Here is a 27800-nt window from a genome sequence, read left to right on the forward strand (position 1 = left end):
TGGATAGCTGAGTCTGCAGAGCAGAACAGCTGTGTAGTTAATCTCTCGAGAATGCAGGGGATGGCAGGTCTACTCTCATCTCTAGACACTTTGGATATGACTTGTATTCTCTCAGTGAACTTAATATCTGATTCCAGGTGGAAGCAGAGGTTGGTAAGGGAAGGACCACAGAACTTTGAGTCTGGCTTGTTAGTGAAAATGGATGATTTCTCTTTAAGATAGAGTCCAGCCTTGGAATCGGTAGCAGTGAAGGATCTGAACTCTGGTGAACTGGCTCGTGTCTGTGGTAATGCAAATTACTTGGCTGGCAGGGAGAAGACCGACTTGCTAATAGCTGTTAGCACAGAGAGCACACCCAATCACCCAGTGAATTCTGTTAAGCAAGAGAAATCAGGGTTTGATCCATCAGGACAAGGAGAAAAAAGAAACCTTAATTTTGCAAAGGGAAGCCACAGGCTGACCCTAAAAGGCCCAAACCTCACTGGTATTGAGCCAAAGGGGTGGCATGACAGAAATGATTGTAAATGGACACTTGCAAAGCACTTGAAACCAATATGTTGCTATTACCAAAAACTGTAAAAGTGTCCAGTGTGCCCAATCTTTTGGAAAATCCCTTGACTATGTTAAAAGTGATACATAAGATCACACTTTGTGTTAAAAGGCCTGGTTCTACTGATGTTGCACAGCTAATGCCTGTACACCAGCTGGGGTCTGGCCCCATTGAGTCCAGTGGAGCCACGGCCCATTCACACCAGCTGGGGATCTGGCCCCATTGACTCCAATGGAGCCACGGCCCATTCACACCAGCTGGGGATACAGCCCCATTGAGTCCGGTGGAACCACGGCCCATTCACACCAGCTGGGGATACAGCCCCATTGAGTCCGGTGGAACCACGGCCCATTCACACCAGCTGGGGATCTGGCCCCATTGAGTCCGGTGGAACCACGGCCCATTCACACCAGCTGGGGATCTGGCCCCATTGAGTCCGGTGGAACCACGGCCCATTCACACCAGCTGGGGTCTGGCCCCATTGAGTCCAGTGGAGCCACGGCCCATTCACACCAGCTGGGGATCTGGCCCCATTGAGTCCAGTGGAGCCACGGCCCATTCACACCAGCTGGGGATCTGGCCCCATTGAGTCCAGTGGAGCCACGGCCCATTCACACCAGCTGGGGATCTGGCCCCATTGAGTCCGGTGGAGCCACGGCCCATTCACACCAGCCGGGGATCTGGCCCCTAAATTCTGCTTATTCATCCTTGTAACTTCAGGACCATGGCAATGTGTATGACTTTTCCCCTCTCTGTTTTTCTTTGTTTTATTTTGCTAGTTGACTCACCATTAACCTCCTTCTTATCAACAGGCGGATTGCACATTACATCCATTGGTTAATAGAGGATTAAAGGTCGGGAATGAACTTGGCTGACACATACGGAGCTAGTGACTCTAGCACGGCATTACGCTCAATTAGATTTCACTGAGCTACATTCTGTGTAAGCCTGGCACGAGCCCTTTGAATGCAGCTGTGCCATTCGGGTCTGGAGCAGGGCAGCGTGTTAGGGTCGCTTGGCGGAGCTCCGTTGTACAGTCAGACCAGCTGGGATCTGGCCCCGTTGAGTCCAGTGGAGCCACGGCCCATTCACACCACATGGGGGTCTGGCCCCATTGACTGCAATGGAGCCACGTCCCATTCACACCAGCTGGGATCTGGCCCCATTGAGTCCAGTGGAGCCACGTCCCATTCACACCAGCTGGGGTCTGGCCCCATTGAGTCCAGTGGAGCCACGGCCCATTCACACCAGCTGGGATCTGGCCCCGTTGAGTCCAGTGGAGCCACGGCCCATTCACACCACATGGGGGTCTGGCCCCATTGACTGCAATGGAGCCACGTCCCATTCACACCAGCTGGGATCTGGCCCCATTGACTGCAATGGAGCCACGTCCCATTCACACCAGCTGGGGTCTGGCCCCATTGAGTCCAGTGGAGCCACGGCCCATTCACACCAGCTGGGGATCTGGCCCCGTTGAGTCCAGTGGAGCCACGGCCCATTCACACCACATGGGGGTCTGGCCCCATTGACTGCAATGGAGCCACGGCCCATTCACACCAGCTGGAATCTGGCCCCGTTGAGTCCAGTGGAGCCACGGCCCATTCACACCAGCTGGGGATACAGCCCCATTGAGTCCGGTGGAACCACGGCCCATTCACACCAGCTGGGGATCTGGCCCCATTGAGTCCAGTGGAGCCACGGCCCATTCACACCAGCTGGGGATCTGGCCCCATTGAGTCCAGTGGAGCCACGGCCCATTCACACCAGCTGGGGTCTGGCCCCATTGAGTCCACTGGAGCCACGGCCCATTCACACCAGCTGGGATCTGGCCCCATTGAGTCCAGTGGAGCCACGGCCCATTCACACCAGCCGGGGATCTGGCCCCTAAATTCTGCTTATTCATCCTTGTAACTTCAGGACCATGGCAATGTGTATGACTTTTCCCCTCTCTGTTTTTCTTTGTTTTATTTTGCTAGTTGACTCACCATTAACCTCCTTCTTATCAACAGGCGGATTGCACATTACATCCATTGGTTAATAGAGGATTAAAGGCCGGGAATGAACTTGGCTGACACATACGGAGCTAGTGACTCTAGCACGGCATTACGCTCAATTAGATTTCACTGAGCTACATTCTGTGTAAGCCTGGCACGAGCCCTTTGAATGCAGCTGTGCCATTCGGGTCTGGAGCAGGGCAGCGTGTTAGGGTCGCTTGGCGGAGCTCCGTTGTACAGTCAGACCAGCTGGGATCTGGCCCCGTTGAGTCCAGTGGAGCCACGGCCCATTCACACCACATGGGGGTCTGGCCCCATTGATTGCAATGGAGCCACGTCCCATTCACACCAGCTGGGATCTGGCCCCATTGAGTCCAGTGGAGCCACGTCCCATTCACACCAGCTGGGGTCTGGCCCCATTGAGTCCAGTGGAGCCACGGCCCATTCACACCAGCTGGGATCTGGCCCCGTTGAGTCCAGTGGAGCCACGGCCCATTCACACCACATGGGGGTCTGGCCCCATTGACTGCAATGGAGCCACGGCCCATTCACACCAGCTGGGATCTGGCCCCGTTGAGTCCAGTGGAGCCACGGCCCATTCACACCAGCCGGGGGTCTGGCCCCACAATTCGTTATCAGTTTAGCTCCTCGGTTTGTGATGAAATCAGCTGGGTGCTGGCACAGGTTTGCTGCTCATATGTTTGTAGCTCGTAAGCATCCGGTCGGGGTGAAAGGTTTGTAGCCCGTCCGTTCTTCACAACGCTCTGCTCTTTCGGATTTCATTCCTAGCAGTGTGCGGTCTGTTCGCTAAATCCCACGGCTCTGGTCCCTACGTTACACAACACCAGGCCCCATTAAAGGGAGACTAGCGAGTTGTGAAAATGCACCCACCTACAGAACGCAGCCCAAGGCTTGAAAAGGTTTTCACTAGTCGCCAGTAACTGTCCACTTGCTGCTGGGGTAACCGTCGCGTTCAGTCTGAACAGGGCTGCACTCGTCGATAGTTGTTACTCGTTAGCAGTACGGCAGTGTCTGGGCACAGGACAGTCAGGGAGTGAGAGACTGCCCCTCCCTGAAGAGCCCACAGCCTACCTGTATACAAGGGTGTGAGGGGAAACTGAGGCACAGAGAGGGGAAGAAGAAAAGGAGGACTTGTGGCACCTTAGAGACTAACCAATTTATTTGAGCATGAGCTTTCGTGAGCTACAGCTCACTTCATCGAATGCATTCAGTGGAAAATACAGAAGATGTTTTTATACACACAAACCATGAAAAAATGGGTGTTTATCACTACAAAAAGTTTTCTCTCCCCCCACCCAGAGTAACAGAGTGTTACGGCTGTTATTCTGAAACCTGTCATTATGCAAGAGAGGGGAAATTAACACATATTGCACCACCAACTGCCTCTTCCCCCCGGCTTTTCCTGCATGCCCGGGGAATCAGATCCGGTTAGGGAGGCAGAATTGCCTGAAAACATGTTGCATCACCTGCAAAACCATTCGGCGTTACATATCTCCACTGCTATGACAATCAATGGCCCCCCCAAACCCACCTTTCAAGAGCCACGGGTCTTACATGTGCAGATCACAACCAGGGGGTACCTCATCCACTGCATGGCATGCCCCCAACACACCCCTGCGGGGGAAAGGACGCACTCCCCACACGCCCAAATGAACTCCCGCAGGAAAACGAGAACAGACAGAAACTCCCCAGATCTGATCTCTCAGGCCTCGTCCTCCCAGGAAACCTGCCCGACACCTTCACGAGATGAGCCCAGGAGCGTCGGTTCAGAACTGAGCTCGGCCCCAGAGAATCGACACCCTAGATTGATGGTTCTCTGCCGCACTCCGTAACCCACCAACCCCGCTTCGGCCTGTCCACCGCCCACTTCACCCCATCCCGAGTGACGTGTTCGCTCCGGATCTGTCCTGCTCTCATGTAGGCCTTGCTGGATTCCTGGGCATAACCAAAGGCTGGGCACCAGAGCAGGGTTTGGCAGAAGGGCAATGCATTCCAGCTAGCCGAGGAAGCTGGCTGGGTGCACAACCCCCCCACCCCCCACCCCAGAGCTCTCCAGTGACTGTAAACAGATTCTTAGGAGATTGCACCAGCACTGCCTGGCACAGACACGCACAGCGCCAGGCGCGGCTTTGGCCCATAGGATCCAGCCTGGCCGGTTCGGGGTGACAAATCGCGGAGGTTTAAAGGCCAGGGGGATGGAACGGTGACCCCATTGTAGGAGGAAGGGGCTCCAGGGCTGAATGCAGCAGGACCTGCTTGCAGCGGGGGGTCATCCTACAATGCACCTCACTTGCTACGTGGGGGCTGGAATGCCAAAGGGGTGGGGGTGGGGTGCTTCTACCTGGGGGTGCAAGCTAGGCATAAAAAGCCCTAGGCACCATTGGACCCGCCCCTCGCCAGCAGTGCAGGACAGAGCTGATGAGTCTTCGTGGAGAGTCCGTCTTTCTGGCTGGGGGTCCTAGAGCAGTGGATGGGCCTGGGGGCGAAGCCTTAGTCCTTGGACGGGGGACACCCCAGAGATTGCACTGGCTGCACAGTCCCGCCCACCCGCTGAATCCCCGAGGGCTGGGTTAAGTGGCAGGACAGCAGGACGGGCTGTCCCACGAGCAGCGGTGGCTCGTGGTGACCGATGGTGGCCAGCGGTGAGGGGAAGCCAGTTGCATTGATCAATCCCCCGTGAACGCACCTCTGAACTCTGGGTCTTCGCTAACCGACTGACTGGGGTGCCGGGGAGAGGGCGGGGGTGGCGTGTTAAAGGGAAAGTCCTTCCTTTCCCCTTTCTTTGCTGCACAGACGCCGTGCTCGCGAGAGGGGGAGTCCTGCCTCCTAGAGCAGCCTGGGGGGGCAGGAGGTTTTCCCAGGCTACTGGGAGGGGGCTCAAGCTGGTTCTGTTTGCTTTTGTTAAGAGCAAACCCTAGGGCCTGACCCTGGCCTTGGCTGCCGGCTCCGCCTGGCAGAAGGGTCTCACGAGTCAGAATGAAACGGATGCAATCCCCTGAGCTTGTGTGTACAATGGAGAGCCCCCCCGTGCCGGCCGCTGCCCAGACCCCGACCGAGATCGGGGCCCCGTCGTGCCGGTCGCTGCCGAGACCCTGACCGAGATCGGGGCCCCGTCATGCTGGGCGCTGCACGGACCCCGACCGAGATCGGGGTCCCGTCGCGCTGGGCGCTGCCTAGACCCTGACTGAGATCAGGGTCCCCGCTGGGCCGGGTGCTGCCCAGACCGTGGCTGAGATCAGGGTCCCCGCTGGGCCAGGCACTGCCCAGACAAAAAGCATGAGACAGTCCCTGCTTCCAGAGAACTCACAATCTAAATAGAGAAAGGGAAGGGAATTATAGTCTCTTCACAAATGGGGAAACTGAGGCACAGAGAGGAAGGTGCTTGCCCAAGGTCTCACAGGGACTCTGTGGCAGAGAAGAATTGAAGCGAGATCCCCCGAGTCTCAGCTTGGGGCTTTTACCACAAGGCCTTCCTCTCAGCCCCCTTATAGGCGGACTGGGCGACCCAAAGCCATATCCTGGCTGGATTGCCCAGTGCCTGAGTGCTCGAAGCACCCGCCGTCGCTTTGGTCTGATCCAAACCTGCTCTCGGCTGCGCCCATGTTTAAACAACGCCGGCAGCCCCAGATAAGAACCGTATCCACCCAGCACAGGTTACAACCCCCCCGGGGGAATACAGCCCAGCCGGCCTGAAACCAGCCAGTGTAAAGCCCGGGATCCCCAAAGAGCCTTTGGCCAGAGCGGGATTGTTTTGTCGGAGTTCCCGCAGACCCTCTCCTGGCTGACGTCCGAGAGACGCCTCCCCAGGACCCGATGGGGTGTGGAGATGCAACGACTCTTCTGCTGCTGGTCTGTATTTCAGGCCTGATCTACCTCCTCGTGCGCAGGCCGAGCTCCCGAAGAAGCCACTTGCCCCCCGGCCCCGCTCCCCTGCCTTTCCTGGGCAACGCGCTGCAGCTGAAAGCTGAGGGGATGGTGAATTCGCTCAGGGAGGTAGGTCATGTCTGCCTGCGTCCCGCGTTTGCTCTTCCCAGGGGGAGGTTAGGAGCCTGCTACTGCGGCTATGAAAGAAACCCTGGCATCCTCCCCCGCCACCGGGAACCTTTCCCGCACGAGGAGAAGTGTTTGCGGCAGTATCCCCGGCTCACGCTCTCTCCCTGGCGCTGCTGGGCGGCACGGCATCTGGGTGTATTTCCCCCCTTATTACGTAGGCCCGGGAACCCCAAACAAAGCTCAGGACCCCAGTGCGCTAGGCGCTGTATGTGCGGAATACCGGGCACCGACGCACCCTGCCCCGGAGGGCATCGCATCTCAGCGGTGCTTCTGGGCATGGGCTGGAAGGTGTGACAAGCCCGCCTCAGATTCAGCCCATTAATGATTGCTAAGGAAAGCAATGGTGCAGCCGAGCGTCGTGCGCAGTCTAGTCGGCCTCACCGTGCAAGCGCCCCGCGATAGTTCGCGCCGGAAGAGCTAGAGATGCTGATTGCACAGAGGAACGGAGCTATAAAGGAGAGAAAGGAATCGGGATTCTCTGCCACCGTCCCCCTTCCAGGCCTTAGGCACTCTGACCTCTCGCCAGCTTTGTGCGCTGTGCACAGGCTGGGGTGGATATTTGGGGCAAGGAGAGCTTTAGGGGTTGGGTGGGGTGAGCGGGCACGGGGGAGGACACGGGGCGGTTGCTTGTGTACATAAATAACCGTGAAAGGATTTTTGCACGGTTCCCCAGCCCAGCTGGGCGGCGGCCGCACGAACAGGGTGCCAGTGAGAAAGCCGATTGATCCGCTCAGCGACTGCAAACCAGGGGTGTCACTTCAGAAAAATGCGGGGGGCGGGAATTTGTGCCGGCCTGTAGAACTTGTCATGGGATCAGATTGTAGCCTGCCAAGTCTGGCGGGGGAAGAGGGCAAAACGCGGCACGTGCAGGCCTATGAAAAGCCGGGCATGCGTGCAAAGCAAGGTCTGGGTGGGGAGGGGGCGGTAACTGCCCCCACCCCCCTCCCATAGCAAATCACACCCCTGCAACAGACTAGCGCACAGGGACGGATTCTGCTTTCAGTTCTGTCCCCGCCCTGATTTGTACCGCAGCTCAGGGACAAGTACGGCCCGGTCTTCACGGTTCATCTGGGCCCCCGGCGGGTGGTGGTCCTGTGGGGGTACGAGGCTGTGAAGGAGGCCCTGGAGGATCAAGCCGACGAGTTCAGCGGGAGAGGGAAGCTTGCGGCCTTCGAAGAGATTGTCCAGGGGTTTGGTGAGTTCTGCAGGCTGCATATAAGGCACGTGGTCTGATGGCTGGGAGCCAGGACTCCTGGGTTCTATCCCCAGCCCTGGGAAGGGAGTGGAGGCTGGGGTTACAGCAGGTGGGGGCTGGGTTCCAGTCCCAGCTCTGGGAGCAGAGTGGGGTCTGGTGGTTAGAGCTGGGAGCCAGGACCCCTGGGTTCTGTCCCTGGTTCCGCCACTGACTCAGTGAGCCAGCTTGGGCAAGTCCACCTGGGTCTCCTTTCCCCCAGCTACAGACTCGCCAGCGGGGCTGTGAGGTCATTGAACGCCTGTTTCTCACATGCACAGAGCACCCTGGCGTGCCAGCAACGCGTGGTGTTCTCACCAGCGCTCTGGACAGCCAGCACGCCCCTGCCCACGCCCCTCCAGGCAGGCCAGTCCCCGCTCCCGGTTCCCCGTCCTGTGCCCTTGACGGGACGCTTTGCACAATCCTCCGATCCCCAGGGCTGCTCTTCTCCAACGGGGAGCGGTGGCGGCAGCTGCGCCAGTTCTCCCTCGCCGCGCTGCGGGACTTCGGCACGGGGAAGCGGAGCATCGAGGAGCGGATCCAGGAGGAGGCCCAGCGCCTGGTGGAGGAGTTCAGGAAAACCAAGGGTTCGTCTATTTCTGGGTTCCTCTGTATGGCCGGGTCAGGGTCTGGGGAGCAGCTGCGGGGGTTCCCGGTTCATGCCCTGCGCCCCTCCCTGCTAGGAGCTGTCAGACATTCTGGTACCAAAGCCGCTGGACCGGGTGAATGTCCCATCCCCTCTTCTCCTTCCAGGTTCGCCCTTTGACCCCACGTTCCTCCTGAGCCGCTCGGCCTCCAGCGTCATCTGCTCCATCGTCTTCGGCCAGCACTTCGATAACGCGGACAAGAGCTTCCTCGACTTGCTGGCCAAGACCAACCAGGTCTTCGTGCGGCTGAGCTCCACCTGGGGACAGGTGAGCGGCCCAGGGAGCCAGGGATAGGACCCAGAGCTCCCAGACACCCCCCTGGAGTAGGATCCCCAGGGGGCCACCCCGTCCCCTTTATCCTGCAGGAGTGGGACAGAGACACCTGAGAATCAGCCCCACAGACTCATAGACGTGGGGCTGGAAGGGACCTCAAGAGGTCACCGAGTCCAGGCCCCTGCGTTCAGGCAGCACCAAATCAACCTAGGTTGACCCCGACCAGCATCTCTCCAACTCGTTGTTAAAACCCTCCAGGGTCGGGGATTCCACAACCCCCTACGTCACCTGTTCTTAACTCCCCTGAGAGCTGGAAAGTTTTTCCTAATCTCTAACCGAAAACTCCCTGGTCACCAATCAAGCCCTTTACTTCTTGTCCTACCCACAGCGTATCACCGGCCTCTTTCATAGAGTCATAGGGTTAGAAGGGACAGCAAGCAGCAGTGCCGGAGCAAGGGGCGCCGGGGGGCCATGGCCCCACCACTTTTAAATAAGGGCCAGCGATGGGGGGAGGGGCAGAGAGGAGCGAGCGGGGCCAGGGTCTTGGGGGGGGAAGAGGCGGCCTGGGAGAACTGCAGGAAACAGGAAATATACAAGGAGATCAGACTAGAGAGTAATCTTCTGGCCTTGAAACCTCTGAAACGCTGGGGCTCGAGAGAAAAGCCGAGCGGGGAATGTCACACATGCGCCCCCCTGGTTTTCTCGGCCCTATGTATTATGCTCACAACATGCCAACAGAGAGGTGGGATAAAACCATCAGACACTCGCGGGGGAAGGTTGCAATGTAGCCCCGTGGAGGAGACTTCGGAACGATAACACACAAGAACCCAGAAACACAGAGAGACAAAACAGGTGGCTCTTCCAGCACCGAGGCACAGCTCCCCCTGCCCTCGCCGGGCTGCCTGTGATCAGACACTTCCCTGTAGAGCCACAGGCCTCCCAGCAGGACTGGGAAACCCCAGAGCATTTCAACACGGTTTTCCATACCCACCCTGCAGCTCTACGAGATGTTTTCCTGGTTCATGCACTTCCTTCCGGGAGCCCACAAACAGATCTTCCGAGACCTGGAGGACATCAACAGCTTCATCCTGGACAGGATCAAAGCAAACCAGGCGTCTCTGGACCGTGATAACCCGCGGGATTTCATCGATTGCTTCCTCCTCCAGATGGAAAAGGTCTGGAAAGAGAGAAGCTGAGACAGACGGACGAGGCCCCAGTGTCCTTTGTTTCACACGTACGGTTCAGGCATCGCCATGTACTTCAGGGAATCAAAGCAAGTTTTTAAACTCCCCTTTGTCCTGATGCCCCCAAAACACCGGACCACCATTCGGCGGCTTGTGTGCTGGAACCATGGCCTATCACACTGGCCCACATGGCCCAGTGATCCCTTGTGTTCCCTGTGTGCTCTCTTGCCTTATACTGAGCTCTGAAGCTCTTTGGGGCAGCATGTTTTTGCCTGACCCACAACTGGGGCTGGCTCGCGCTATGGTAACACAAGTGAATAATGAATTAGTAAATATCTGAGTCCATCCAGGATACCTGAGCACCTCCAGGGTCTCTTAATACCTCCACAGAAACCTGGAGCCTCCATGGTCTGGTAGAGCTGATGTGGGTACTGTAACCCGCTCGGGCTCGGACACCAGATTTAGGGATGCAAACCTTGATTTGAACCAAAACCGTTTCTTGTGGTTAACAACTGCTATTAAAGCAGAAAACAGGCAAAATAAACCAATAAATATAATGATCCGTTACCTTCTCCTGGGGCGTAGGCAGGGTCGGGTGGATTGTTCCTCCGATGCTCCAAATACCCCTTTATACTTCAGCACATACGTACACAGCCGCCTGACGTATTCATGACCCTTCTCCCGGTCGCCACGACGCATTATATAGCTTCCAATCAGCATCGAACCCGGCGACACCCACACTGCATACATCACACCCATCTACGAGATTAGCCGTTTCGTTGGTTAATTGTCATCACGCCTACACCACCCAGAGAGAGCGACCGCGGAACGGAGGGCTGCTTGGTGCAGGGTTATTTTTCCCTTCTCTACTTTCCTGTTCTTGTCCTTCATGGCACTTTCTTGTTTATCTCAACTTCTTCTTCTGGCCACGGGCCTCGGGTGGGGGGGGCGGATCTCATAAACACACCAGCATCAGTTATTTGCCAAGCAACTCACCCAGCTTTACCTCAGGTTCCTCCTGTGGTTTTAACAGACACTGATTTCCCCTCCGAGCCCGTAGACAGGTCCCTATGGAAATCCTCGCCAAACCTTAAGACACATGGGGACTTCCCACAGGCTTAGGTCTGACCATTATTGTTCCAACATAATCCATACATTTCAGCCCTCCAACAGGGCCTCCATAGTAACCTAGACTCTCCTTGGTCCCTTACGGCCTCCATGGTAGCCTGGTGCCTCCACGGTAACCTGGCAACACCATGGCAACCTGGCACCTTGTGGCATCCGAGGGACTGGGGGCATCAGCTCAGTCTCTCACCCCGTCCGCTCCGGATGGGCTGTCAAATGACTGTTTCAAAGGAGCAGCGGCCTGCTGGGTTGGGGACAGATCCAAAGGCCATTGAACTCCATGGGGCTATGCTGATTTGCTCCAGATGAGGATCTATCCCTGTCCCGGTGATAACTCACATGTCCGCCTGTGCTTTCCAAGGAAATTCTCAACCCCGCCACGGAATTCCACCTCCGAAACTTGGTCATGACCGCGTTCAACCTGTTCTTCGTTGGGACTGAGACCGTCAGCTCCACCCTGCGCTACGGACTCCTGATCCTGCTGAAACACCCGGAGGTAGAAGGTAACTGAGTCGGCAGGAAGCTAGTAATTAGGTTACAAGCTTGGAATAAATGGGCCAGATCCCCAGGTAGCGTCAACGGGCCTCGCTCCCTTGACTCTGGTGGAGCTGAGGATCCAGACTGAATGGGTAGTAACTTTTGGCCCCCACCTGGAGTATTCAGACGTGGAATGAATTTGATGGTTCTCAGCCCCGTTCCTAGCACCCCTTACCCATAGGTTAGCATCCGCCACCCTTCTCAAGGGTCCCTCCGAGTCATACCTTGGTAGGGAGCTAGAGAGGCAGAAAGAACCGCAGGGTCTGTCTGCGTCCAGCAGCCTGAGTAGAGAATTCCCCGTGTAGTCACCCCAGCAGAGTTCTCGCTTTTCTCCGCGGTGAGGGACCCAATGGGTGTCACTGGCTGGCCGACACCAGGGAACCCCCGGAGGGACACACTGGACTGAAGCTGCCTGGCCAATGGGCCAACCCTAAAGACCACCCCGCAGGCCCCCAGCCATGCTGCAAAGCAGGCTCTCAGATCGGCCAAGAACAAAGCCCTTCCATTCCCCGGCCCACGATGGGGTGTCCTGGTGTCTCCAGCCCTGCCGTGTTCTATGTCCTGCTCACCTCTCTCTAGAGAACATGACCCAGGAGATCGACCGGGTGGTAGGGCGCAGCCGCGTGCCGGCCGTGGCGGACCGGAGCCGGATGCCCTACACCGATGCCGTGATCCATGAGATTCAGAGGTTCAGCGATGTTATTCCCATGAACCTCCCACACGGCCTGACCCGGGACACCCACTTCAGGGGATACGCCATTCCCAAGGTAACAGCTCACAGCGTCCGTACGGGGACAGATTCCCTTCCCCCCTCCTCCCCGAATGTCAACCCGGAGTGACTGCACTGGAGCCAGCGCTACACCGACGGCAATCCAGGGTAACCAAGTGAAATTGTCGCCACTCACTTCATCCAAAGCAAGAGTGGGATCGTTAGACCCATTTTGCAGAGAGGGAGACTGAGTCGGGGGCCGCTCCAGGAATAGAACCCAGGACTCCTGAGTTCCCATCCCTGCACTCTGCCCATTGTCTCTCCGCCTCTCTGCTGCCCAGGGCACGGAGGTGTTCCCGGTGCTGAGCTCTGTGCTGCGGGACCCCAGCCGCTTCAGGGACCCCGAGAGATTCGACCCCGGGCGCTTCCTGGACGAGCAGGGTCACTTCAAGGCGAACGAGGCCTTCATGCCATTCTCCACAGGTACAGAGTTGGGAGGGCGAGGGGACATCACAGGAGACCGGCTGCCCCCCAGAGGTGGCTTCTGAGACACGGGGAAGGCGCCCCTAGTGGGTAGCGATAGGATGACATGCCCGACAGAGACATTCCTTCTAACTCAGAGGTTCTCAAACTGGGGGTCGGGACCCCTCAGAGGGTCGCGAGGTTATTATATGGGGGGTCACGAGCTGTCAGCCTCCACCCCAAACCCTGCTTCGCCTCCAGCATTTATAATGGTGTTAAATATGTAAAAAAGTTTTTAATTTAAAAGGGGGAGGTCGCACAGAGGCTTGCAATGTGAAAGGGGTCACCAGTACAAAAGTTTGAGAACCACTGACCTAGCCCATTTCAGTTACAGGTTAGCTGATGCAGGAAGGTTCGTATTCAGCTCCCATGGCAGTAAGAAAATGGGACCCTCGTCACGCCGGGCGCTGCCCAGACCCCGGCCGAGATCGGGGCCCCGTCGGGCCGGGCGCTGCCCAGACCCCGGCCGAGATCGGGGCCCCGTCGGGCCGGGCGCTGCCCAGACCCCGGCCGAGATCGGGGCCCCGTCGGGCCGGGCGCTGCCAGGCTCTGCCCAAGCACAGAGTGAGAGACGATCCCTGCCCCACAGAGTTCAAAGTCTAACTTGGGTTAAAAGAGGCGTGAGCAGGCAGCAGCTCGGATTAGCAGCTACAGTCTCTCAGGTTCCCTAGGGGCTTTAAGGAGCTGCCGTGTCTTTCCTGTGGTTTTATCCTGGGGCTCGTCTACACGGTTGTCCCACCGGCGCAGGAAATCCGCCTCCCCGGCAGGTGGGAGCTGCTGACGGAAGAATTCGTCCCTCGACCTAGTGCTGTCTGACGCAGGGCCGTGGGCCGGCTTAGCTGTGTCACTCAGGGGGGTGGATTTTTCACACCCCTGAGCACCGGAGCTGGGTTGGTCTCATAGCGCAGACCAGCCCGAAGTTACAAACGTATCTTATTTTTTGTCTGAGGCCATGCAGCAAAGCCAGGAAGAGAAACCCGTGCTCCTGAAAGCTCCCTGCCCACTAGCCCAGCCTGCCTCTCCCTTAGCTTACCCTGCTAGCTCTCAGCCTCTTCCCTACCATGCTCCTCTCCCAGCCCGCAACGTGGGAGGGAGGGGTGGTAGCGATTTACAGGATTATAAAGATAATCAGGGTGGGGCGTGGTTAATTTCACCCCTTGTTTTCCTCCCTAGGGAAGCGGATCTGCCTGGGCCAGGAGCTGGCCAGGATGGAGCTGTTCATCTTCCTGACGGCCATCCTGCAGAACTTCACCCTCAAGTCCCCCGTGCCCCCCCGGGACATCGAGCTCACGCCGCCAGCCAGCGGCTTTGCCCACGTACCTCCCTGCTACCAGCTCTGCGCGGTGCCACGCAGCGGAGGGAGCCAGGCGAAGGAGGAGCGGCCCAAAGATCGTCCGCAGGGGACCGCGGGGGCTCCGCCGAATCACACACCCCCAGCAGCCAGCCCAAATGCAGGGCCTGGGGCGCTATTCCCGTGAGGAGGAGCAATGGAAGAGAGGAATCCGGGGTTTCTTCGATGCTCTGTTTATTCGCAAACGTATCAAGCCCCGTCTCCCCGACCACAGAAGGAATCAAATAACAGGAGGGGGTTTCTTTGCTCAGAGCTCCACTCCTCTTTGGAGACAGCTCTCGGCCCCAAAAACTCTCCCTTTTTCTCCAGGCCACACTCCTAGGGCTTCCCCTGGCTGTCTCCTCGCCTTTTTGCTCCTGCTCTGTGCCTATTTCTTGCTGCTTCGCTCTCACACAGAGCCACAGATGGATAGGGGTGTGCCTGTGGGGACAGAGAGGTGCATGGTCTAGTTATTATGTCGTCCTGCCTTGAGGGCAGGGGACTGGACTAGATGGCCTCTCGGGGTCCCTTCCAGTCCTACACTTCTATGATTCGATGCATATGGGGGGTGGACGGGTGCACATGGAGATGAACAGAGTCATAGAAATGTGGGGCCGGAAGGCACCTCGAGAGGTCACTGAGTCCAGCCCCCTGTGCTGAGGTAGAACCAAGTAACCCGAGACCAGCCCTGACAGGGGTCTGCCCAAACTGTTCTTAAAACCCTCCAGGGACAGGGATCCCACAGCCTCCCTCGGACGCCTGTCCCGGAGCGTCACTCCCCCGAGAGTTCGAAAGTTTGTCCTCGTATCGAACCAAAATCTCCCTCGCTGCAGATGAAGCCCCTGACTGCCCCGCTCCGTGCCTCAGTTTCCCCACCTGTAAAATGAGGCTAATCATTCTGAACTGCTTTGAAATCTACTGCTGGAAAGTGCTGGAGAAGAGCTTGGCATTACTGTTTCATCCTTTGCTGTGAAATCAATTAAAAAAACCATTCTGAAATGGTGCCTTTTCAAATAACTCATGTATTGCGGGCTGTTAGCCTGGGGGGCGATGGACGCGGTGTAGGGCCTGGCCTGGAACCAGAAGCAGCAGCTCGCCGTGTGTATCCTCTAGATTCACAGAGGGACACCCGTGATCCCCCAGTGATCCGTGCTCAGCACAGCTAACAGGGAAAGGTTGTCTGGCCCCGGACACAGACGCACCGGCCCAGGAACCAATCCTCATGCTAGTGATTAAGTAGCGTGGGGAGGGGGACGACTATTTTCCATGAACTGCCCCCCCTCCCCGGTCAGAAAATGCTGATTCGTCAAAATGAAACCGGTCCACGGAAATGTCTCCGTTCCTGTGACACTTTCCTCAGGGCCAGGCTGGTCCGAACCAGAGCCAGAAGCTGAGCCCCTAAAACAGCTGATGGCTCAGAAGCCAGGACCCGCAGGTAAGAGACCCACGTTCAAGACCCTGAATCAGACTGAACTGTGATTTCCACCTGGGTCTCCTAGGTCCAACCCCGGGGGTAGCCAGAGGGTGCTCTCCCCTGTGATTTTTCGTGAACTGTTTCCAAAGGCCTGGTTTCCATTCCGCCGCGGCGTGAAGGCAACTGTCAAACCTTGCCCTCTCTCACGCGGTGAAATTCTCGCTTTCTGGCCAGCCCGGTCCCGCAGCGACGGTCACTCGTTCGCTGGCCCCGGTGGGGGCCAGAACAGGCCGATTGCAGGGAGCGATTCTCAGCAGGGCCCCTCCAGGAACCGCCTGGTCTGGTTTCCCGTTAGTGCCGCTCTTTTTTAACTCTTTCCATTACCAGGCACCCGGGATTTCTATCCAGGACTGACCGTGGAGGGTCTCTTTGCACGGCTGGTACTGCTGTCTGAATCCCCTCCCCCCCGGTTGGAAAATTACAACAAAAATGAAAGAAAAATTCTTGACATTTTCAGTGGGAAAATTCAACTTTCCGTCAACAAATATTTCCCCCCAATTTGGGGGGGCGTGTCTGAAAAAACAAGCTGTTGTGGGGGGATGCAGATGCTTGGTGCAGTCAGGTCTGTTCAGTGCACAAGCCGGTTTTCCTGTCAGGGGCAGAAGCTGTGGGAAAGTTCCAGTTTGGGAGGCCTGGGTGCGGCTCCAGGCCCGCGGGGCTGGGAATCCACCTCTGTCTCTGGGCTGTTCAGTTCCTGCTCCTTGCTATGTGGTTGAACTCCACCCGGGGAGGTGTCTACATTTCACTTCCTCTTCCTCGTTCCCGGGCACCCTCCCCATCCCCAGGGCGTCACCCTCTCTGACCATGGATCTCTGGCCGGGCTTCACCGTCCCGCTGATCCTGCTCACGGCCTTCTTGCTTCTTCTGCTGTGGAGGGGGCATGTGGCCAGGCAGAGGAACCTCCCTCCGGGCCCACGCCCGCTGCCCTTCCTGGGCAATTTGCTGCAGTTGTGGGGACCGTCGTTGTTACAATCTCTGCTGGAGGTGAGTTCAGGTCCTGAACTGATTTCTCCCCCTTCGCCCCAAGGAGCAGGAGCCGGCGGGCCGGAGACTTGCACAGCTCCGGGCTGGTTCTCATGAGCTTGCACTTGGAGGCAGAGGGAGACACAACCCCGCCTACAGAGACACTCTCAGGCTCTCCGCCTGGCGCATCAGGGGCCGGCGGAGCCCCAGAGGGGAGGCTGCCCCCGGCTCTTCCTAGAACGAACCCCACCTGGGGGCAGGAGCTTCTCCTGAATGTGGCCTAACAGGCAAAGGGCCAAGCCACCCTGTCCTGCCGCCTCCCCGCACCCGCCTGGGCAGAGAGGCAGGAGGAGAGTCCTACAGGCCAGATGTTTGATTAGGCTCCCGGGCATGTGTAGATCTGTAGCTGGAGTAAATAGAGCTGTGCTGATTTACACCAGCTTAGGATCTGGCCCCAGGTGTGTCCTTTCTGGGGCTGCAACGGGACAGAAGCCGGAATGATTTTGGCTACAGAGCAGCCCTTACGGCTAATAGCTCGTCTGCTCGGCCATATTTAATATGCAGCCATGAACGAGCTGCTTCCCTCACTGGGTGTTATGTTGAGCTGGGTGGGGATATTTTCACGGGCAGTGTAGTCCTGTCGAGGCTCGGCACGGCCAGGCTGAATTAATCCCGCAGCGCAGTACGATGGTGGGAAGTTACCCCAGGACGGGGTGGGTCGGTGGGACAGGCGCTGGGCTGGCGAGCACAAGTTCTAACCCAGAGCGGATCCGAAACACGTTTCTCAGTTGGGTTGGGTTTTTCCAGCTTGTGGAAAATTTTGACTTTTTGTCAAAAAGTGAAAAGTTCTGGGGCGTTGGCAATTGAAAACCAAACCCAGCCCCACCCATCCGGGCTTCACAAATCTGCACATTTGTGTTTGGTCGAAAACAATTGGGGAAAATAACATTTCAATGGATGTTTTTCGACCAGCCCAGTGCGTGGCCGTGGATGTATCAGTTTGCTTTGGTGCCTCAGTTTCCCTGTCTCTAGAACAGGGTCAGGGATAATGCTCACCCGCCCGCTGCCACCCGGGGTTAATTAGCTAAACGTCGGGCCAGCGTACGGGAGACGTCGGGAGAGCCGCATATCCGAAAGTAACGGACGCTTCCCCGCTGCAGCTCAGAGACAAGTACGGGCCCGTGTTCACCGTCTACTTGGGGTCTCAGCGGGTCGTCGTGCTGTGGGGCTACGAGGCAGTGAAGGAAGCCCTGGTGGACCAAGCGGAGGAGTTTGGTGGCCGAGTGGGGTTAGCTCTTGTGGAGAGGACCAGCAAGGGCAATGGTAAGGAACAGTCAGGTTCACGGCATCATGGCAGCTCAGGTCGGGATTCAGCATCCTTGGACGCTGATGGAAAATCCAAAATGCACCCAGCTCTGGATCAAAGCACCCCGAGGTGAAATTCACACCTTTGAAAAATCCAAATTATACCCCTGGCCCCCAGCAGAGGTTTCACCCCACAAAGGAGCCTCGACACAGGGCCTGGAGTCCACTGGGGGCTTTGCTCCTGCTATCCTTTTCCCCGGGGGGGGCGCTCAGACCTCGCGGGTGTCGGGGACGGAGAGACAGACGGAAGGGGGTGTGCGGAGACAGACAGAAAATCTGTGATTCTCCCCGACTGAGTCTGGGCCAGCCCCAAGCATTCAAACATTCATGAGCCAGCTGCCAAAAAAACCCTGAGGTTTTTTTTAAAGCCAAATCACCAGCTATTTAAAAATAATGAATTTCAGGTCCTTTTCTTTCACCTCATGTTTTCTGAGTCTCTAGGTGTCAGCTTTTCAAGCTTTTCCCCCCACACCCATTAAGGGTAGGAACTTCTTTAAATACAAGCTGAGGTTCTCAGCTAGTCACGGGACTCCAGGAGCTGGGGCTTTAAGGACAAACTCCCAAAGCCGTGAGAAATGACAGCACGGCGTTTTACCCACGATCTCTTGCAGAAGAACTTTTCTCTGCAGCGATCGGCGGGGGAGCTCATTGCTGGGGCGGGGCTGAGACTCGAGCCCCGTTCACTGGGAGGCGCGTGCCCACAGAGTGCCTTTCTGTGCCCAGGGCTTTTCTTCAGCAACGGGGAGACGTGGCGCCAGCTGCGCCGATTTTCCCTCACCACCCTGAGGAATTTCGGGATGGGGAAGAGGAGCATCGAGGAGCGGATCCAGGAGGAAATCCAGTTCCTGCTGGAGGAGTTCAGGAAGACGGAAGGTATCCTGGCTTTGGTATTTCAAAGAACTGGGGTTGGTCCAACGTGAATTGTCTCCCACTGTCCCCCGCATTCCTCGTCCCATGACTCCAGACTCCCGGGAATTCCCACCTCCTTTTCCCTGTGTTATGACTCCAGCTGGGGGGTTGGCCAGGGAAATTTTTGACCGTAAAATATCCATTCAAAATGATGCTGCAGGGCCTCATGGGAATTGTAGTTCGGGTACCTCATGTTCCCATTCTCCTCTACAGCCTGGGCAATCTGGCCAGACTACGTCTCCCATGATGCATCACTTTCTCCCCTCTTGGTGGGGGGTCATGTGTCAAAGCTGTGGTGCATTGTGGGAGATGTAGTCCAGTCAGAGAGCCAGGCCAAGAGACGAGAAGCATGAGGCACATGGGACGGAAGCAGGAGGCTCCATGGCACCAAAATATCAGCATCAGCCGTGGGGGATCCGGGCAGCCCACCCCCAGCCCTGCGCCCCGCTCTCTGCGAAAGCAGAGAGGCCAGGAGCTCGGGGAGCGGCAGGCGATGGGAACGGAGAGAGAGGCTGGCGACGAGGTTGGATTTCAGCTGGAAGGAGCATGGGAACCAAGGCTTCAGGAGTGGTGGGGCACCGCTCAAGCAGAGGAGACTCAGGGGGTCTGGTGCTGACGCAATCCATGTGCGCCTCCCCCCCTGCAGCAGCCCTGGGGCTGCTCTAAGTTACCGCCCCTGCTGCCACGGTCATGCCACTGGGCAGGGTGGGATCTCTGGAGTGCAGACCCGCTCCAGCCATGCCCCTGGCATTTGCGGCTGGTGTGGAGGAGGTGCAGAGTCATCCGCATGCCCAGGCTCTCTGTGCTGGGTGGGGGGGCTTCCTTTGCCCCTCCAGCCCCATTGCACCAGTGGGACCGAGCCCCACGACTAAGCGGCTCTCGGCCCTTGCTGCCAGGGACGCCCTTGGACCCCACCTTCGTGCTGCGGCGCTCCGTCTCCAACGTCATCTGCTCCGTGGTCTTCGGGGCTCGGTTCAGCTACGAGGATGAGGAGTTCCAGACGCTGCTCAGCCTGATCCAGGCGAACCTCCGGCGCGTGGACACTGTCTGGGTGAAGGTAAGAGCCCCTGTGGGGTGGGTTAGCGAGGCCCGGCCGAGTTGGTCCTTTGTATCCCACCTGTAACCTCCCCCCAGGTGCGTTGTCAGCAGGGACTGGATCGGAGTGCTCCAGCCCCAAAGCACAGGCCACGCTGCCCGTTGAACTAAAGGAGCAGCTCCCTCAGCTGGTAGCGGTAGTAGCTCATATCCACTCTGTGAACCAGCTGATAGAGGGGGAAAAGGACACATTTGATCAACGCATACATTGTCGTGGCTCCCCAGACCCGGCCGAGATCAGGGCCCCGTCGCACCGGGCTCCATCCAGACCCCGGCCGAGATCAGGGCCCCGTCGCGCCGGGCTCCGTCCAGACCCCGGCCGAGATCAGGGCCCCGTCGCGCTGGGCTCCGTCCAGACCCCGGCCGAGATCAGGGCCCCGTCGCGCCGGGCTCCATCCAGACCCCGGCCGAGATCAGGGCCCCGTCGCGCCGGGCTCCGTCCAGACCCCGGCCGAGATCAGGGCCCCGTCGCGCCGGGCTCCGTCCAGACCCCGGCCGAGATCAGGGCCCCGTCGCGCCGGGCTCCGTCCAGACCCCGGCCGAGATCAGGGCCCCGTCACGCCGGGCACTGCACAGACCCCGACCCGAGATCTAGTCCCGTCCTCCAACATGCCAGTGACTCCTGCCAGCTGGGTGTCACTGCAGATTTTCCAAGCACACCCTCGGCTGCATTATCCCGGTCGTTAACGACTCGTCCAGCATCAAACAGGGAGTCAGGAACTGAACCCCACTTGCCTGACCATGCCCCAGCCCCTGCCCCGCCCCCGCCCCCCCGCCTCGTCTTCCTGCCCTGGAGCCATGGGCAAACACCCAGATACGCAGGCCCTGGCTTGAGCCATCCCAACTCTCTCCGCTTGCTTTGGAGTTTAGGGGCCCGCTCCCCCCCAGCTAGACGCTGCTTGGTGCCCCCCCACGTGGCCTAGGTGCTGCTTAACCACTTCCCCCAGGCCCCACTTAATGCTCCCCAGGCCTAGGCATGGCTGAAGGGGGACCTCAGTGGTGCCCCAGGCCTCATACTGAGCCCTCTGCTCCGGGGGGCTGGGGGATCTCGCCCCATGTGCGAGGAAATCACTTGGCACCCGCTGCGACCCCTTCGTTATGCCCGGCAGCTCTACAATCTCTTCCCCGCTGTCATGGACCACCTGCCCGGCCCTCACAACCGACTCTTTGAGAACTTTGAAGAGCAGAAGCGCTACGTGGCCGGCGTCGTCCAGAAGCACAGAGAGACCCTGGACCCGTCCTCCCCACAGGACTACACCGACGCCTTCCTCATCCAGATGCAGCAGGTCAGGGCCGTTAGCAGCGGTGACGGCAGGGCTGGCACTCCTAGGTTCATTGATTGCAAGGCCAGAGGGTCCTAGTGTGATCATCTAGTCTGACCTCCTGTGTAAACCAGGCCTGGTTTGGTTAAACCAGATTAGCTAAACTGGGGCGAAGCCCCCGGTTAGACACACTGATTCTGGTTTAGCCTCCTCCTGTTCCTATCTAGAGCTGGTTGGAAATTCAGCGAGAAAAACATTTTATCGTTGAGAAATGCCAATTCGGCAAAACCAAACCGTTCCACAGGAAAGGGTCTGTTTCAAGGAATTTCTTGATTAGAAAAAATTTTGAAGGTTCAAAATTGTCCATAGACCCCGTTTCCAAATGAAAATTTTCAGTTTTCCAGCTGAATGTGACTTTTTGTTTTGAAATGTGAGCTGCGTACAAAGTATTTATTAGATTTAGAAAAAAAAATAACGCTCACAATTGAAACAAAACGACCCGGTTTAGTCACTTTTCAATTCATGAAAATGTTCCAAATTTTGACATTCGGGACAGAAAACAAAATGTCCAAAATCTCGAACATTTTCACAAGATAGGGAAACTGCTTCCCAGCACAATCTAGACCTGCTCGGGTGACGCTAACCTAAAGAGAGCCCGGTTGAAACCAACATCCGAACACGATCCACCTCTGAATTTATCCCGTGTTATCAGAATATCCACCTTGATAGTCCATCCTCCCAGAGCTTGAAATCAGAGCGCTCGATAAAGCCGCAGTTCTGCCCTGCAAGGGACTCACAACCTCTCCTCTGCAACCCTTGTCTCTAGGAGGAAAACGATCCGGACACCAAATTCCACCATGAAAATTTGATCGTCTCGGCACTCGATTTATTTTTTGGGGGCACGGAAACAACCAGCACCACACTGAGATACGGGCTGTTGATTCTGCTGAAATACCCTCATGTCACAGGTCATTACTGGGTCTGTCTAAGGGCTCCGGCTGACCACGTCACAAACAACCCCAGATCAAGCCCCCACCCAGCAACCTGGGGGAAACTAAATAGCCTTCCTTGGGAACCCTGCATAGTCAGAATTTTCCCCATCCAAGCATTGTATCCGGGGGGTTAAAACAAAGAAAACTTTATTCCTGGGTTCCAAGGCCAGAAGGGACCCCTATGACCATGGGACATCCCAGAGAGAATCCCTCTTTCAACTAGAGCCGAGCTTTTAGAGAAACAACCAACCTTGGTTTGAAAATGGCCAGTGAAGGAGAACTGCCCAGGCTTTGGGACGTGGCCCTGGCTTAAAAAGTTGTACCTAATTTCCAGTCTGATTTTGTTGAGCTTCAGCTGGTGGGAGGAGTGTGGGGGAGGGTGGACAGAATAAAATTTAGGAAAGCCAGCAATTAATAAATCAACAGCACCTGTTAAGTAAGCTGCCCCCCCAGCTAACTTGACCCCCATCTTCCCCCCAAAGCTGTGAGTAGAGAATGAGGCAAGAATATGCTCTAGAACTAGCCGTATCCCTCCTCTGCTGCGCCCCACTCACCGTTTGTTATCCAAGGCTGTCAGGGTGCAGAATTCAAGGAGTCCAAACCACAGGCAGGCCCATCTCTGGCCCCTATAGGAAGGGCTACTTTGGGGGCACAGTGAATACAGCACTGGTATCCGCTAAGCAGCCGCTCTGCACAGCTGCAGCCCGAGCGGGCTCAGTGTTTCACTCACATTGGTGCCTATCCTGAAGGTACCTCAGCTCTGTAGTGAGCATTCACATTGAAACCAAGGGTAATCAGACCCTCCACAAAGCCACACACAAGACGCTTTTCCTAACCCTCCTCTTTCTCCCCTTCATGTTTTGTCCAGAGTCTATGTACCCAACCACAGCAGACTGCTATTTGGTTATGGTGACCCCTCACCTTAGCCACATTCGCTGTGGTTCTCTTATTCTTTCATTTCCCAGCTGGGATAAACATGTTTGATTATCTCCCGACTTAAAACTTAACTGATTTTTGACCAACTTGCCCCAAACTGTCACATGAGTGAAATGCAAATGAGGCATGGCCCATTTGTCCCCATGTTGACCAGCAGATGACAGCAGAGAGCTCCCACTCTTAGGAGCCTCTGTCCACCCGGTGTTCCCAAGCAGCTCTGGGCCGCTCTGCTCCCTGTTCACCAACAGGTGTCAGGGCACCCTAAGGGAGAGGAGGACCCCAGTGCTGCCCAGACGCTGCCCCCCAAAGAACTTCCAGTCTAAATAGCTAAAGGAAGGAAGCCCAGGCCTGGAGTTTTGTCACAGCTCACCCAGGAATTGAACGTACCACTCCTGACTCCAGTTTGGCTCTCTTAAGCACAGAGCCAGGCCTCCAGCCCTTGAAGGTCTTCCTTACCCTGTCTCTGTGACTGTGTATTATGCCAGGCTAGCTGGGAATTGAATCTAGCTCATCTGAGCATTCACCCATTGCCGTCGCCATAAGACGAGCCTTGAATACCGTCGATGGGCTGGCACTTGAGAAATACCAGCACACCAGGATAAGGGAATGGCAGGAAAAGTGACCTTCGGCCCCGCTCAGCTCTTAACTGTTTGGTTTGTACAGCGAGAATTCAGGAGGAGATTGAGCGAGTGATCGGCCAGGACCGCACCCCCTGCATGGAGGACAGGCCCAAGATGCCCTACACAGACGCTGCGATCCACGAGATTCAGCGGTTCGTCGATGTCTTTCCTCTGGGCGCTCCCCACTCGGTGACACGGGACACCCAGTTCAGGGGATACGCCATCCCTCAGGTGAACCCCGTCACGTAAACCTTCGTCCCACACCCAAGCTGGGCGTCTTCTAGGTAGAATGGGGCGGAGTGGGGATGTTTCCGTTCTTGGGTCTTTTCAAAAAAGCCGGGGCAAAAAATTATTTCAGGCTGGACCGAAAATGAACAATTATTGAATTTTTGCAGAGAATTGAAACGTAAAAAAAGAGAGAGAAAATGGTTAGCTGGTGAATGAAAGGGTTTGTCTCAATCTTGCCCGTTTTTAGAGATTTACATTTTTTTTTTGTAGTAAAGGGAAATTTTGAAATGAAAAGTGGACTCAAACTGAAAAACAACACCACATTTCACTTCAGAAATATCCAAATGAAACAGATTCCCCCCTTCCCGCCCCGAAGTGACCAATCTGGCACAATGGCCATGGATTCCTGAAACATTTCCGCCTCGCTTTAGCTGCGTTTTTCACCGAACGAAGGGTCGGCCGGCTGCCTTTCTGTCCTCGTGGGGCCCCACTCCCCAGCTCCCTGCCCCTGGTGCTGGTGGCTACGCCTGCGCAAGGGAGCTGTTGGACGGGAATGATCAGCGTGGGGCACCAGCCTGGCACGGGTAGAAACGACGACACAAGGCCCTCGTGTAACTTTCTGGCAAAGCTGCCCTCTAGTGGCTGGTCCCCTCAAGAATAGCTGTAGTTTGAGAATGAGGCTGAAAGTCACGGGTTCAACCCCTGCTAATGACCGGTGTAGGGGGTTGTTACCGTGAAACTGCCATGGTTTAATGAGAGGGGTGTTATTTATAGCACAGCCAAGCTCTGGAACATGGGGCTAACGAACCTTCCTTTGTGTAGATTGTAGCTCGCTGGGGCAGGGACCGTCTCTCACTCTGGGTCTGTGCAGCGCCCGGCACAAGGGGGGGCTGTAGGAAGGGCCCATGAGAAGGCTTCAAGCCCAGCCCCAAGCAGGACCCAATACCTCTGGGGAGGCAGACGCTGGTCCATCTCTCGGGAAGGTCCATAAGCATCCGCGCTCTTGGATCTGGAGCCGTTTCCACTAAGCCAGGTCCAAACTCTCCCCTCCAGGGCACGGCCGTGTTTCCCATCTTGCATTCTGTCCTGCACGACCCCATGCATTTCGACGACCCAGAGACCTTCGACCCCGGGCATTTCCTGGACAAGGCGGGTGGATTTCAGAAGAACGCAGCGTTCATGGCCTTCTCTGCAGGTAGGGGTTCTGGGCTCCTGGAGAGCGTCTCCTTTAGCAGCTGCATTCATGGGGTGCCCGCCGGGGGGCAGAAGCAGAGATCCATCTCCATGCCATGCGCGCCGGAAACGAGGCTGTTTGCAAGTCCGCCAGCATAGATCCTGCCCCTGTGCACAGGCCTAGGCACCCAGAACACGTAGGGCTTACGTCACCTGGGCTGGGTGAACATCAGCAGATGAGTGAGGGCTTGGGTGCATGTGTGAGAGGCGGGGGACAGTGTGGGAGTTTTGAAGGACGTGGTCTCCTTGTCTCCCCAGCCCCCTTCAGACGCCAAGCCAGGGAGATGTTCCCTCAGGTTCTTCACAGCAAAATCCACTGTCCCGGGGGCTGAGCAAGGCTCCCAGCTCCCACACTCCTCGGAAGCACCCAATGGTTTCATAGCGGGACTCCTTGCACTGCCGTCAGAGCACCTCCTCTGTTCAGTAGCTGGGCAAATTGAAGTCCCCAGGGTCCTCCCTGGAGTCCTTGGCTTGTGTGCGGGAAGCCGAACCCAGGTGTGGTCAGGACGGGGCATTAAACCCAGCTGCCCAGTCTGGGGTGTCACTTACAGCAGCCTCAGGGCTGCTCTAATTCATGATCCGCCCCCTGTGGGCCCTACAGGGCAGGGAATAGCCACAGTGCAGCGCACCCTGGCCACACTCCCGATCCACCCCCTATGGGCCCTGGGGGGCAGAGAACAGCCCCAGCGCAGTGCCCTCCAGCCAAGCCCGGATCTGCCCTTTATGCTGGCAGCTGTGCAGAGTAGGTGCAGGGCCCTTACACCAGCACCACACCGGGCAGGGAGGCAGGGATTCGGAGGGAGCCGTTCCTACCCAGAGGGGCCTGAGCATGACTGAGAATCGGGCCCTGGGGATGTTCATCCTCAATCTTCTTTACAGGAGGTTACACAAAGGCCCCCAAGCAAATAACGCCCGTGGCTCTTTGCAGGGAAGCGGGTGTGTCCCGGCGAGGGCCTGGCCCGCATGGAGCTCTTCCTCTTCTTCACCTCCATCCTGCAGAGCTTCACCCTCAGCTCGCCCGCCCGCCCGCAGGACCTTGACATCACACCGGAGTACCACGGCTTCAGCAAGATGCCACGCAGGTATCAGCTGCGGCTCGTCCCCCGGTGAACGCCAGCAGCCATGCCGCGGCGGCCAGGCCTGGTTCCCCGGCGGCCTGCACCTTACACAGCGCGTTACACTGGTGCAAAACACTACCAGGGAGAGGCAGGAGCATTGTGCACATGAGAAAACCAGCAGCATGGCTGTGGAGGATCATGCGTGGGTGTGTGAGCCCTGTTCTCTGTGTGTGTGTGTGTGTGTGTGTCCCTGCCCTGGGGGCCAAGCCCTGCATATGTGTCTATGTGTGTGTCTGTGTGTGTCTATGTGTGTGTGTGCTGCCCCCTGCTGGAAGGCCTGAGCCCTGCTCTGTGTGCGTGTGTCCGGGTCCCCCGGCGGGGGAGGTGGCTGAGCCCTGCGTCCGAGTGTGCGTGTCTGTCTCTGCCTGGGTGTGTGTGCAAGGCGCACTAGATACAGTCGCCATGCCCGTGGTCTGGCTGAAGCCGACTCCCCTTCGGCAAGAGAAGCAGGTGAAATACAATCCAGTTTCGCTGTGGTCCGAGTGTCTTTTTCGTCTTGTCCCTTGAGGGAGGAAGGAGGCCGGGGGCAGACGGAAGCTGGAACGGGCAAGAGCTGAGGAGAGGAGCAAAGACTTCTGGGATGTTGCGCCACACCCCGGGGGGGACCTGCCCCCTGAGAATCCATCCCAGGGTTTGCAAACAACTCTCTGCAGCAAGGGGCAGGACTTTGCCCCCCAGTGCCAAGGGCCAGAACCACCGCTGGGCCAGGGCACCGCTGAGGTCCCACTAGCTGCGACTCCCCCACAATACAGACGCAGTCGGTTAGCGGGCCAGGATGGAGCCGGCAGTGGGCTGGAACTCAGGAGAGCTGGACTCTGTTCCAGTCTTGGGCAGGTTACTGCCTCTCGTTGTGCCTCAGTTTCCCCCATACCCACACGCACCCTTTGTGTGGCTAGGTCGTGAGCTCTGTGGGTGTGTAGAACGTCAAGCGAAGTGGGGGATCCTGATCTCCGCCAGGGCGCCCCAGGCACTACTGGTGGGGGAATAATAATTGCGTACCCGCTGGGTAGGAAGCCAGAAGCCTGGCTTGGGTGGGGTGAAGTCCAACTCCCTGGGAGTGGGGACGGAGGAACCTGAAACCCTGCTACCTGCCCAGCACATAGCAGAAGCTGGCCCCATTGACCCCAATGCAGCTATGGCCCATTGACCCCAGCTGGGGGCTGGCCCCATTAACCCCAATGCAGCTACAGCCCATTCACCCCAGCGAGGGGCTGGCCCCATTGACCCCAGGGATGTTTCTTGTTTCGAATGAGCGGGGTCTCTACACACTCGTCAATAGGACACTGTGCACACGTCTGCATCCCATTGACACAGCCGAGAGCTGAGGGGGCAGGTGTGGTCGGGCGTCTCCCCCGTGCTGGGAGAGGGACCAGTCACTGCGTCCCCGGGGGGGGTTACACTCCTGGGGCCTACGTTCCCTCTAAGCTGC

At 57.3% G+C, this 27800-nt stretch overlaps 2 protein-coding genes across 3 annotated transcripts; both read left to right on the top strand.

Moving 5' to 3' along the window:
* Window positions 1-6378: 6378 nt before the first annotated feature.
* On the top strand, window positions 6379-15108 carry LOC141976774 (cytochrome P450 2G1-like). The gene is made up of 9 exons (XM_074937937.1): window positions 6379-6558; window positions 7651-7813; window positions 8287-8436; window positions 8603-8763; window positions 9768-9944; window positions 11440-11581; window positions 12195-12382; window positions 12666-12807; window positions 14020-15108. The coding sequence occupies exons 1-9, from the start codon at window positions 6379-6381 to the stop codon at window positions 14322-14324; spliced, it is 1608 nt and encodes a 535-aa protein (XP_074794038.1). The 3' UTR covers window positions 14325-15108.
* A 1313-nt stretch (window positions 15109-16421) lies between these two features.
* LOC141976529 (cytochrome P450 2B4-like) lies at window positions 16422-26437 on the top strand. 2 transcript variants are annotated; one of them, XM_074937533.1, is made up of 9 exons: window positions 16422-16634; window positions 17774-17936; window positions 18702-18851; window positions 19784-19944; window positions 21092-21268; window positions 22071-22212; window positions 23836-24023; window positions 25074-25215; window positions 26133-26437. In XM_074937533.1, the coding sequence occupies exons 1-9, from the start codon at window positions 16455-16457 to the stop codon at window positions 26291-26293; spliced, it is 1464 nt and encodes a 487-aa protein (XP_074793634.1). In that variant the 5' UTR covers window positions 16422-16454; the 3' UTR covers window positions 26294-26437. The 2 variants fall into 2 exon arrangements, with proteins under 2 accessions (XP_074793634.1, XP_074793633.1); XM_074937532.1 differs by having other exon boundaries at window positions 26182-26365.
* Window positions 26438-27800: the final 1363 nt, after the last annotated feature.

The sequence above is a fragment of the Natator depressus genome, chromosome 23, assembly GCF_965152275.1.
Source record: "Natator depressus isolate rNatDep1 chromosome 23, rNatDep2.hap1, whole genome shotgun sequence".
NCBI classification, from domain to species: domain Eukaryota; kingdom Metazoa; phylum Chordata; order Testudines; family Cheloniidae; genus Natator; species Natator depressus.